Raw genomic sequence first — 11,915 nt, forward strand, 5'->3', positions numbered from 1 at the left:
ATACAAAATCACCACTCGGGTAATTAAAAAGTTTAAAAGAAAATGACACGTTATCACATTATTTTACGATGCGTTTTGCTGCACAACTATGCATAATAATCACTATTGCAAATATAATTTTGATCTTTTTACTAAAATAAATGTAATTAAATCATAGTATTAAAAAAAAAATAGGGCGGTGAGTGTATAAACAATATCAACAAATATTTGATAAACATATAAAGTCTATATCATTGTCTAGGCAACGAAGCGAGAACATACTCTATTCATTATTGCGGGCTTATTATTATCATTATACCTGCATAAATGATTAAGGAGGCCAGCACAGAAGAACAAAAGAAGAAAGAAATGTTTTACACAAAGAATTTATTTATATACAGATGTGTGTGTGTAAAATGTGGGGGGGGGGGGGTAAAAGATTATTAATTATATGATGTGTGAAAATATAGTACAGTAGATATTATATAAGAAAAAAAAGGGAGGACGTTGTTGATTTAATAACCAACACCAACCATAATACCATAACCAAGGGTAAAGATGAGTAAAGTTACAATGACACTGATGGGAACACCCACAATAAGGAAATCCTTGGTTTTCAAATAAGGTTTACCAGTTGGATCTTCCATCATCACAGCAGACATGTTGGGGTAACCAGAAACGGGAAGACCCATACCAGCAGAACAAGCTAAACCAGCACCCATGACTAAAAGGTTAGGATGAGGAATAGGCAAGTTCTGACCAACTTGTTGAACAATGGGTACAATAATAAGAGCGGCAACAGTATGAGAGACAAAGGTGGAGAAAACCAAGATAAGGAAACAGAAAATGGCAAGAATCGCAATAGGTTCTAAATCTTGAACACCATCCTTGATTTGGAGCGCAATATCTTGCAATAAACCAGATGAGGTGACAGCGTTACCAAGAGCCATACCACCTTGAGCCAAAACGACAACAGACCAAAGGAAAGCGTTTAAATCATCTTTACCGAGAATACCAGTACCAAAGAAAACGAAAAGAGGGATAGCAGCAATGATACCAGTATCACCAATGTGTTCTTCAATACTAGATTCGGCACACCAAAGAGCAATGGTCAAGATAGTCACTGCCATCACAAAGACTTGGCTCCAAGTAATCTTGTCACGGGTAGGCTTAATCTTGTTCAAGTGAGGTACAGCACGATCAGGCTTGTAAACAAGCAAGAGGGCACCCCAACAACAGATAACACTGATGATAGAAATAGGAAGAGCGACACCAAACCAGATACCCCAACCAGGGTTAGGGCTCATGTATTGAAGGGTGACAATGTTTTGAGGAGATGAGATGGGAGAAGTCATACCACCAATACAACTAGCCAAAGCAATACCAAGTAAAAGACAAGGAGCAACAACAGAGCCATCAGGAAGCGTACGTAAAATAGGATTGATCAATGAGAAACAGAGAACAGGAGTAGCTACATTTGAGATCCACATGCATAAAAAGGTAGCAACGGACATAATTGCTAACAAAACCCAACGAGGACGGGTACCGGCACGAGATAATACATGAGAAGCAAATGCCTTGGCAATACCGTACTTTGACAAAGCAGCAGCAAGCGAGAAACCACCGAGTAACATCATAATGGTACCACTGAACATGGATTGGAAAACTGCTTTGGAAGCTGCTTTGGCAGCCATTTGTGTACCATCGGCATTACGTAAAATACCAAGAGGAACAACCAAGAAAGGGATCATGAGAGAAGTTGCATAAAGAGGGATGGCTTCAGTAGCCCACATTACGGCAGCAAAAATAAGCAAGGCGAAACAATAATTTTCTTGACGATCACCAAAGATATCAACATTTAATAAGATGATAAAGATGATGACAGAAGAGAAGAAAGCAATGAGGGTATTCATGAGTTCAGCGCGAATCTCCAATTGGGTGAAAGGTAACTTGCGCATCTTGGGAGGTTTGCTTTCCTTCACATGAGCATCCAAAGTCTTGCGTTCTTGACTGACCATATCCTTCCAGACAGTATTACGATCATAGGTAATTTGATCACGTAAGTGGGTCTTCATTTGACGGACAGCTAAGGAGACATGGCTGTTACAGAAAGCATCAGCATAGATATGTTCGACTCTTTCAATTTGAGCACGAAGAGCTTCAGCAGTTTGAGGCATGAAAGGTCTAGAATCAAGCACCATTTTCTTCAAGTATTGAGATCTCAAGTCACCATCCAGGACTTTGTCATGCTTCTTTAAGATCTTTTCGAAAGCCATGCGATTCAATTCAACATATGAATCAAGTTCAGACAAGGAGACATAGAGAGAGATGAGTTGAGATCTGAGGTCAACGAGTTGATCAACAAAGTTTTGGTGATCAGTATTTGATTGTGTTGACATACGGGATTCAAATGACATTTTACGACGATTTTCTTTAGGATGTTCTTTAGTGACAATGACTTCCTTGATGGAATTGGTGGAAGGCAAATTGACAGTGGAATCCAAATTAGACAATGGCGTGTTCATGTTGGGATAGTGCACCTGCATGTCATGATAGAGATTTTGAGTGGGCATACATTCCGATAAAGTAGTATCAAGAGCATCAAGTCGACTGTAAAGCTCAGTTTCTTTTTGAGAATAGAAATCAAACACCTTTTCGAGTTGCATATCTAATTGAGATAAGAATTTATCTTCACCTTGTGAGACGTGAGATGTCATCTTCTCGGGATCGCTTGAGTTGTTGAAAGCATCCACCTTTTCTTTCTCAATTTGAAAGATGAGTTTCTTCAAGTGATCATAACTATTGACAATCAAAAAATGATTAATAAAAGAATGATATGGCTATATCACCATTGACTACTTACGCAACATAATGATCGATCCAATCAGGAACTGCGTTAAATTGCAGTGAATGGGAGAATTTCATGATATAAAAGGCTCTTTTTTAGTTGGTTGAAACGGAAGAAAAAAAAATAAAGAGGAAGGGAAAGAGAGAAAAGAGGTGGTATTAAGAAATGAACCGGTTTATAAGAAATTGAAGGGTTAGATTTTTTAAATTTTTTTGGGCCCTTTTTATATGTAAAAAAATTACGGCTGGCAGCTAGGAGCCTAAATTAACGATTTGGGGATCTAAAAACTCCGGGTTGTACAGTGTAACGCTAATTCCTTTGATTTTTGTCGCCGTGATTGGCTCTCGAGGCTCCTCACACGACACCACGTGTGGCACCAAAACAATTTATGATTCGATGAGAACCAATCGTACTCTTCAGGTATTGGTTCATCCGAAATCCGAGTTTTTTACAGTTTTTCATGACAAGTCTCTTTCCACCACATGTACCTTTCATGTACATTAAGTGTATTAGAAGCAGTTAAATGACATATCAACTGTATGTTGATCATATTACGTGTTCAGAAGAAATCTAAGCAAATAAAGCAATCCACACACGCAATAAAAATAAGCCCAAAAAAAGAAAACGATTTGTAAGAGGGGGAACGTGTTTTGTTCAGAATTTGAAGAAGTTACTGCAAGCAGGGAAAGCCGACTTTTGGTCAATCCATTAGCCAATCATCGTTAGCACGTGTGGGGTCAAAGTACGTTGAATGGATCTCGGTGGACTCTGAATTGATCTTCCGGGACAAGAATAAAACTAACGTATCACAGGCTTAGAAAAATAAAAAGAAAAAATACTTTTATAGATTAAAAGGTCTTTTAAGATTATAAATAAACATGTATCGTATCATGAGAACAGTCCATTTTTAATACTATACATGATGAATTGTTGCGCTTTTTCTGTACAAATGCGGGTATTCTTTTATTACGTAGAATGTCTCATCCCTTTTATCTCGAGAGATATGCGCAATTTTATGTAGCAAATACTTGGCAACTCGTCGTAATTAGTTGTACGGCTCATAATGCATAAACATATACGAGATCATAAACAAAGTTACACGATAGTATACAAAAGCCGTTATTAAGTTTCTCTTATACGGGCATGAGCTTATTTCTGGCAAGTGACTAGAACTTAAAAAAAGGGACCCCTTTAACTAGAGTACCCAAAGATGCAAGTACGTAAATAATCAGTTCCCTGTGTAAAAACATTACATTTTGTATCCTCTGCATATTTCATAATCCAAATACAAAGTACACTGCGCTTATAAATCATGCATGGAGGTCCCTTAAGATGGTTCTTTTTGTCAGCATGAAACTCTAAAGAAAGGCCTGTTTTGACGTTAACAAAATGCGTGGAGAGCGAAAAAAAAAAAAAAGAAAAAAAAAAAAAAAAAAAGTGACGTCGACAATTATTGAGACATGGGCGCCGCAGAAGGAACAAAGCTGAAAAAAAAAACGGCTGCCCTCTCTCCCAAGCGGGGAAAAATGTAATATTTCTTTTAATTACGACATTCTCCCCACTCTAACAGCAATAATTCAACGATGTCAACAATTGGACGTACTTTAAAGAATTTGATGAAGGTTGGACCTGCTAGCTACATGAAGCAATTAGATACCATTTGTGATACCAAATGGGGTCGCCTTGTAGGTACCGATGTTAACGGTAACAAATATTTCGAGAACCTTGACGAAGTTTCCGGTAAGACGAAATGACACATGATTCCATGGGCACACATATTAATTCGCCCTGTAGGTCGTGAGCGTTGGGTTGAATATGCCAGTAACCAACCTGACAGTGGAGATATTACTCCCGCTTGGTAAAATTAAAATACACATCCACACCTTGCACGATAACTTATATAATTTATTTAGGCACATGTGGTTGAGTCGTATCGTTCAAGAGCCTCCTACCGAAATGAACATTCAACCTCAAAAGTGGTGGGGACAACCTATTCCCAACTTTTCTGGTACTCCCAAGGCCTTCAAGACCTACAGTACCACCGTTCCCAAATTACAAGCTTGGGAACCCACTGTCAAGGCTAGATCTGCATAAATCACATCTTTTTCGATTTCTAAAAAATAAACCTTCTAATCTCAACCCATTCATATCACACATACAAGTAAATGCATAATCATCATTGTTTGATTTAGATAATTCGTTGAGTTCATACCCTAACCCCCAAGCATGAAGGGTAGAATCTTACACAACTCCGCCAATTTATTCTAGCTATCTCTCTCTCTCTTTCTCTCTTTCTCTCTTCTCATTTATGTCGAAACCTAGTCAACAAGAAATACATTCACTTTACAGATCTTACCTTCGTATTGTTCAGGAATGGCCTCAAGATAAATTAAGGCCTAACCGAGGCATGAAGCAAATTCTAGCCAAAAAAGTAAAAGAGACCTTTCGACAGCCCCATGCCGACATTAATGTAGACAAGGCACGTGGAGAGATCAAGGCTTTGGAAGCCTTATTAGATAACACTTTTAAAAACAAGGTAAACCCTTTATTTGCTCTTCTGACAAATCTTTCTAAACAAGAACAGTACCCCATATCCGATAAGATTCTTACGCCAGCAGGAAACCCGAATTATTATTCCAAATTAGTCACGTCCTTGGAAGCAACCTTGGAAACTGGCAAAGAGAAAGGCATTCTAGCTAAGCTTTTTGGAAAATAATCATAATAAAAAAACTATGCTGCACTGACGCATAATAACTTAATTTCAGACAATTGAATAATATCAAATGATGCAGGCTCAGATAATGAAATCAAATGACGCTTTTCATTATACGACTATGTGTCTCATCTGCAAATATTAAAGGACTTAAATACTATTTCGGTAATGACTAGCTCATAAATGTACCGCAATCTTCTTTTAGTCGGATAAATTGGTATTGAATGCTATCAGCAACCCTAGAGGCCGTACACTTTTTGTTACAATGAAGATACGAGTGGTTTTATGACGACGCACTTGTATAGTTGTCTTTTTCTAGATCATTACAGTAAGAATTGTCACTGCCGAGGTGGATTGTCGACGTTAATGGGTGTCCTTATATATTACTTACTCTGAGTAATGCATTGATAATAATAACACAAAAATTTGGGCTATATTATAATAACTAGGAGAGTGTAGAACAGTCTAGCCGGTCTTAGATATGCTTTCATTGGACACATAGCTCACGTAGCCTTATAGAAAGAGGACCCTCTTACAAATTACAGCTTTCAAATAAAATTCCGGACCCCGTTCACACCTGTGTACGACTCTTTACTTTTTTGCGCGTTCACCTTTTTTACAATTTTTTTTTTTTGAAAACAAACAATTGTAACATGGAGAGAACAAAGTAAGTCTCTCTCATTCTAATTCTAATTTATGAAAAACCTCTAAAAATAAAAAGTTCTTCTAATACACATGCTTCTACAAGATCCTCAGGACGATCGATTTTATCACCGAGAAGACGATCGTTAACACAAAACTGCAAAAGACAAGTGGATGAAGCTCAACGGTATACAAATTACAATGCAGAAAAAGAACCCATCAAGGTAAAAAAAAAAAACAAGGGAAAAAAGGAGCCGTTGCAAGTAACACATTGCCTCACTCATATCAATTTTTTTTTTTTCAATGTATGTCATAGGCCTATTTAAGACTTCGGCCTACACTCAACGAACAAGCAGAGGAACCTTATATACAAATCACCAATGATGTAGAAATATCCATGACACCACCCCAAGTAAGCTAATAGATCAATCGACAACCCCCCTTTTTTTTTGTGTGCATGTGTTTAATTTTTGTTTGTCCTACAGAATTCAAATGCATATCGAACGAGACATCGAGCGCCAGAGAAATATCGATTTACAAAGGTTTTTAAAGATACGGTGAACCAAGGCACTTTTTTTGAGGAAACAACATTGGATCTGGTAAAAGATGTATTAAACGGAAATAATGCCTTGATTTTTGCATACGGTGTGACGAATTCAGGAAAGACATTTACTGTGATGGGAAATGAGGAGAATGCTGGTTTATTACCTCGAGCCCTTCACATCATGTTAAATAGTATACAACATTTAAAGAGTGAGGCCAAGGTTAAGAAAATTCAATCATCCTAACTATGACCTGTCTTTACTGACTCTGTTAACGTAGATCAAACCTGTTATGCATAGTTTGGCACAGACCTATGATGATGACAGTGAAGAGAATAGAGACATATTAAATTTATGCAATGTAAAAGAAGAAAATGGTAATTATAAGTTGCGACATTTGGTTAACATGACATTATGTAGATAGAAACCCATACAATGGATCCTTGCACTATAGACATCGATACAAATTTTGAGTATGGTATTTGGGTTTCCTTTATTGAAGTATATAACGAACAAGTCTATGATTTATTGGACACGACAAAGTCATCGAAACGAAACCAACTGCATTTAAAATATGAACAACGATCAGGGAACAAGTATGTGGCAGAGATGAATCGAGTACGTGTACATACTTTTGAGGAAGCATATGCTATTATGAAATTAGGGCAAAAAAATAGACAAGTCTTTTCTACCTTGATGAATCAAACCAGTAGTCGAAGTCATAGTATTTTCACCATTCATGTCGTAAAATGTCCGATCATGGAAGAGTTCATCATTGAGGTAAAATAAATATGCACATATTTGGGAGAATGCTAAATTTGGATAAAAAGGATCCTCATTGTGTAACCGTGTCGAAATTATCCATTGTTGATTTAGCTGGATCCGAACGATATAAAAACACAAATAGTACAGGTAAAAATATGCTTTCTTTTTTTTTTATTTGTATAAAAATAGACTCATTTCTCCTTATTAGGCCAAAGACTAAAAGAGGCAGGCAACATCAATAAATCACTCATGGTCTTGGGCCAGTGCATGGAAGTACTAAGATTAAACCAAATTAAAGCTGAAATGGGAAAGGTAAGTGGCGATTTATATATCATAAAGAGAGTTGAAGCTTACGATCTATAAAAACAGAACACAGCTGTCGTCCCTTTCAGACATAGTAAACTGACAGAATTATTCAAGAGCACGTTTGAAGGCAATGGCAAAGCTGTAAGTATGATATTTTTTTGCATCTTTTTTTTTTGTAGATCCTCATCATCTCAAGGGTAGGTCATTATCGTGAATGTCAATCCCTTTGATACGGGTTTCGATGAGAATAGCCATGTCATGAAATTTGCTGCAGTAGCCAAAGATATCACCACGTGGAAACAAATGCAGCCCAAAATATTAGATTTACAACAAATTGAAACAAGCACGAAACGGCGCAGACATCATGAATCCCAGGAGGATCTTCTTGCGCAGTTGGATGTTTTACGAAACAAGGTAAAGAAAAAAAAGTTGGAAACTTTACGTAATAGAGACACGTACGGGGATTGGGTATAGAAAATATTAAAAGTATGTATGTTAGTGGATTGATGCAGAAATGAGAGCTACTCATGCTGAAATGAAAGGCCATAAAGAGCTTAAAGAGATGGAAGAAATGTATCTTCTAGCGTTAAAACGAGAGGTAAAAACAAGAGAACAAGTTGCGTAATTTTTGGTTTTCTTTTTCTTAATGGTGATTTAGAGTGATCAAATGGAAATTCAAATCAGTGATAAACTGAACAACACAATAGGTATGATTTATTTATTAATAGTGTCATTGTTGACTGATTTTAAATATTACAGATGAAAGGGATAGTGATTTTCTAACTACAGTACGTCATTTTTTGTTTTATTTTTGGATAAACAATGATATTAACTTTTTAAAAAAAAGATTCAACAACGACAGCAAATATTGAGTAATGACTTGAACTATTTAAAATTACGAATAGAAGAAACCAAACAGAGTCTAGTTCAAAAGGTAAAAAAAAAAATAGGGCAGAAAATGTGCAACAGAAAACCTAAAAAAAAAAAAAAATGCTTGGCATATGTTTTCTTAGATCTCTGAAGGTTTATCTCCTGCGGAAGACGATGAAGATGATGATTTACAAAAGGAAAACGATGATCCTGTTATACGAGGAGAAACAACGGCTTCTTTCCAAAGTTTTTTAAGCTTACGAAAACAATTACGCAAGAGTATCTTTAAACGCGAGGAGGTAAAAGGCATACGTTTTGTTTATTTGTGTAAAAATATTAAACCTTTCCAAGTTATGTAAAGATGCGGATACGATCATGAACCAAGTAGAAAAGTTTGATGGTGTGACATTTGAGCTTGCTAAGGTTTGGTTTATTTTCTGGGAGAATAATAATAAGGATATGCTAAGCATGAAATAATTTGTAGGACACTAAAATGGGTAAACTGTTAAAACTGATTGCACAAGAGGAATTCGAAAAGGATCCTTACCAAATCCGAAACAGAGCCATACGATTATTTAAACGTTATGCTCAACTACCCATGGAACCCGCGCCCGAACCGCCAAGAAAAGAATTTTCTGCAATGACTTTTTCGGGGACGCACGATCATCCCTCACCGACACCAGTGGTATGAAAATCGATCTTATTTTTCCAGATGAAAACAGTCGTATTAATACCTTTTTTATTTAGTCTTTCAATGTCGGATTTAATGTGGCGACTGAAAAAGGTCCTTGTGAGGAAGAGGTAGAATATAAAAATAGTCAAAACAAAAATGTAACAACCTCTAAACAGTTTGATTTTAATCTATTTTTAGGCGTCCGATCAGCATCAGTTGTCTTCTATGTCCGTGGAAGAAGATGGCGACGAAGACAACGATGAGGATGACCGTTCCAGTGATATGGAAAAAGTGCCAAGCACTGCCACGCGTCATAAAAAAAGAAGGTATGTAATCTGGATAGAAACGTACATTACGCATAGATTAAAAAGAAATTCAAACAGAAAACTACGTTCACGTTGAATTGATCATCCATGGAGAATAAACCCCGATATAAATATAAATACAAAGCCAAAAATTCATCTACTGTAATAAATAAGAACTCTTTCCCAACAATTATATATATAAAACAAAAATGATCTCCCCTCCTCCAAGTTACGTAAAATCTACCTGTGCCTATGATGAAAAATTCATGTTTGATGAAAAGTCTTACTGTTACCAAGAAGAAACTAATCCACAGCCAGTGGTGACAATGCGTCCACATTACTTGTCACTAAGCAAAATTAAAAAGAGTTTCAAGTCATTTTTATTCGACAAAAGAGACCATCAAGAAAAACGACCTCAAGACGGTAAAACGAATCCAATGGAATAAGCATGTATATAAATGTTGTAAATAAAAAATGATAACAAGAATTTTTTTTTTTTTAATATTAATGAGCTAATGTATGTGTCTGTGTGTGTGAGAGAAAGTGATAGTGAGATAAACAAAGAGTGAGATAATTATAGAGTGAGAAAAATACACGGTCAAAATGTACATGAAATGATAAAAAGAAGAAGAGAAAAAAAAAATTAATAGTATGCCGGACCATTACTATTGCCGTTGCCATGGCGATTATTATTAATGGTATTACTATTATAATTATCACTGTAGGTATTTGAGTTATTATTGTGTCGATACATGTCATAACTATCATAACGATTGTTACGATTAGGCTCTTCATGGTTGGCATACGCATTAGGAGAGTTATTTCCAACATTACCACCTCCGGCAGCGTAATAATTTTTTTGTTCTTCTTGTTGATATGAGCCCACGGTATCTGCGGACATGTCATCTAATCGAATACCAGACTTTCTACGTTTACGTCTTTCTTCTTCCTGATCATAATCTGCTACGGGACCACTACAGAGTAAAGTGATGGCGTTGGACATGGCTAATAACTCGAGAGCAAGAGCAGCAAAGATCACCAGATACAATTTGCCAAAGGTGCTCTTTACATAACTCTGTAATTCAGGTGCGCAAGGAGGCTGTACATTTGTTGATGAGCTGGTGGGTTGACAATGATCTGTTAAGACAAAGCTATCCATGGCAGTCTGAAATCCACAGCATTCGAACTGAAGAAAAAGAGTCAATACTAAGTATAAGATGTTCGACTGGAGAAAAAAAGTACCTGATTCTGCAAATTGGTTCTGTAGGCGATACTGGATTTGGGCCAGAGGTTTGTGAGATATTGAGCCGAGTTTGCAGCTTTTTGGTAGACTTTGACGCCAATCATGACTTGAAAGACAAGCGCACCAATAATGATGATCATGTAGATATAGGTGATCATGTTCTTTTTGACATAAGCGCCAATGACACCAAAGATGGCTGCTACACAAACGACTGCGCCGAGAATGGCCAGGACTGTTATTTTGTAAATGAGTACATATTAAGAGATGGTAATATATATGAACATTTTACGTTTGAATGTATTGCCTGGGAATAAGGTTGCACCTAGAAATTTATCCTTCATACCAATCAATCCAAATGCAATAAATGCAATACCGAGACATGCAAATAATAAATTGGTGGAAATCATGTAGACCCTACTTAGTCTAAAGTATGCATGTTTAAATACATATTGTCAATAAACAACTACACACTAAAAAAAAAAATTATTTTTTACCTAGCGCAACAGTTTGACATTGTTTGGATGATGTGAAAAAGTAAATGGAGTAATGTAGAATAAATAAAAAAAAAAAAATTGAGAAATGAAGGAATGACTTGTTATTAACCTAAAAGTTAATATTATAATATAAAAAGGAAAGGAGATGAAAAAAGGGGGAAAAAGAAAAAGAGAAATATAAAAAATTGTCTGTGAGGCACACCAAGTTTATTTAAAAACCACTATTTTTTTTTTTTTTTTTTTTAATTAACTCTATTTTGTTATTTTCTATTGACTAGAATTAATAAATAGCAGTAATCATCTCTCTTTCTTCTTTTTTTTCTCTCCCTTTCTCTTTTTCTCTCCATTCTCTTTCTTTTTTTAACCCTTTTTTCATATTTCTCCCAGCTCTTTTTTCTTTTTTCTCAAAAAAAAAAAAAAAAAAAAATTAAGAGTTTATTAAGTGCAAGTTTTTTGTACTACTTTTTTTAAAAAGAGGGCACTTTTTGATGATATTGACGAATCATGTGTAGTAAATGAAATTAATCGACTCTTT

General features: G+C 36.0%; 4 protein-coding genes across 4 annotated transcripts; 2 read left to right on the plus strand and 2 right to left on the minus strand.

Moving 5' to 3' along the window:
• Positions 1-349: 349 nt before the first annotated feature.
• On the minus strand, positions 350-3,054 carry EV154DRAFT_515348 (SPX domain-containing protein). Its single transcript, XM_051602247.1, has 2 exons — positions 2,843-3,054; positions 350-2,778 (listed from the first exon to the last, which is right to left on the minus strand). Exons 1-2 carry the CDS (start codon positions 2,902-2,904, stop codon positions 495-497), a joined length of 2,346 nt encoding a protein of 781 aa, XP_051455643.1. The 5' UTR covers positions 2,905-3,054; the 3' UTR covers positions 350-494.
• A 1,356-nt stretch (positions 3,055-4,410) lies between these two features.
• Positions 4,411-5,543, plus strand: EV154DRAFT_424256 (NADH ubiquinone oxidoreductase subunit NDUFA12-domain-containing protein; the record flags this gene model as incomplete). The annotated part of the gene is made up of 5 exons (XM_051596183.1): positions 4,411-4,567; positions 4,622-4,685; positions 4,741-4,862; positions 5,158-5,363; positions 5,412-5,543. 5 exons carry the CDS (start codon positions 4,411-4,413, stop codon positions 5,541-5,543), a joined length of 681 nt encoding a protein of 226 aa, XP_051455644.1.
• A 578-nt stretch (positions 5,544-6,121) lies between these two features.
• Positions 6,122-9,966, plus strand: EV154DRAFT_515365 (kinesin motor domain-containing protein). Its single transcript, XM_051602248.1, has 20 exons — positions 6,122-6,207; positions 6,289-6,406; positions 6,499-6,594; positions 6,668-6,946; positions 7,005-7,085; positions 7,145-7,504; positions 7,555-7,636; positions 7,698-7,801; positions 7,859-7,936; positions 7,997-8,209; positions 8,295-8,393; positions 8,454-8,502; positions 8,555-8,583; positions 8,643-8,729; positions 8,809-8,964; positions 9,017-9,088; positions 9,150-9,350; positions 9,413-9,466; positions 9,537-9,664; positions 9,722-9,966. Exons 1-20 carry the CDS (start codon positions 6,194-6,196, stop codon positions 9,738-9,740), a joined length of 2,319 nt encoding a protein of 772 aa, XP_051455645.1. The 5' UTR covers positions 6,122-6,193; the 3' UTR covers positions 9,741-9,966.
• A 166-nt stretch (positions 9,967-10,132) lies between these two features.
• On the minus strand, positions 10,133-11,619 carry EV154DRAFT_515391 (Tetraspanin family-domain-containing protein). The gene is made up of 4 exons (XM_051602249.1): positions 11,381-11,619; positions 11,176-11,309; positions 10,886-11,118; positions 10,133-10,829 (listed from the first exon to the last, which is right to left on the minus strand). Exons 1-4 carry the CDS (start codon positions 11,398-11,400, stop codon positions 10,287-10,289), a joined length of 930 nt encoding a protein of 309 aa, XP_051455646.1. The 5' UTR covers positions 11,401-11,619; the 3' UTR covers positions 10,133-10,286.
• Between the last annotated feature and the right edge of the window lie 296 nt (positions 11,620-11,915).

This window comes from Mucor mucedo (assembly GCF_025094135.1).
Source record: "Mucor mucedo strain NRRL 3635 chromosome Unknown EV154scaffold_73, whole genome shotgun sequence".
In the NCBI taxonomy this organism is placed as follows: domain Eukaryota; kingdom Fungi; phylum Mucoromycota; class Mucoromycetes; order Mucorales; family Mucoraceae; genus Mucor; species Mucor mucedo.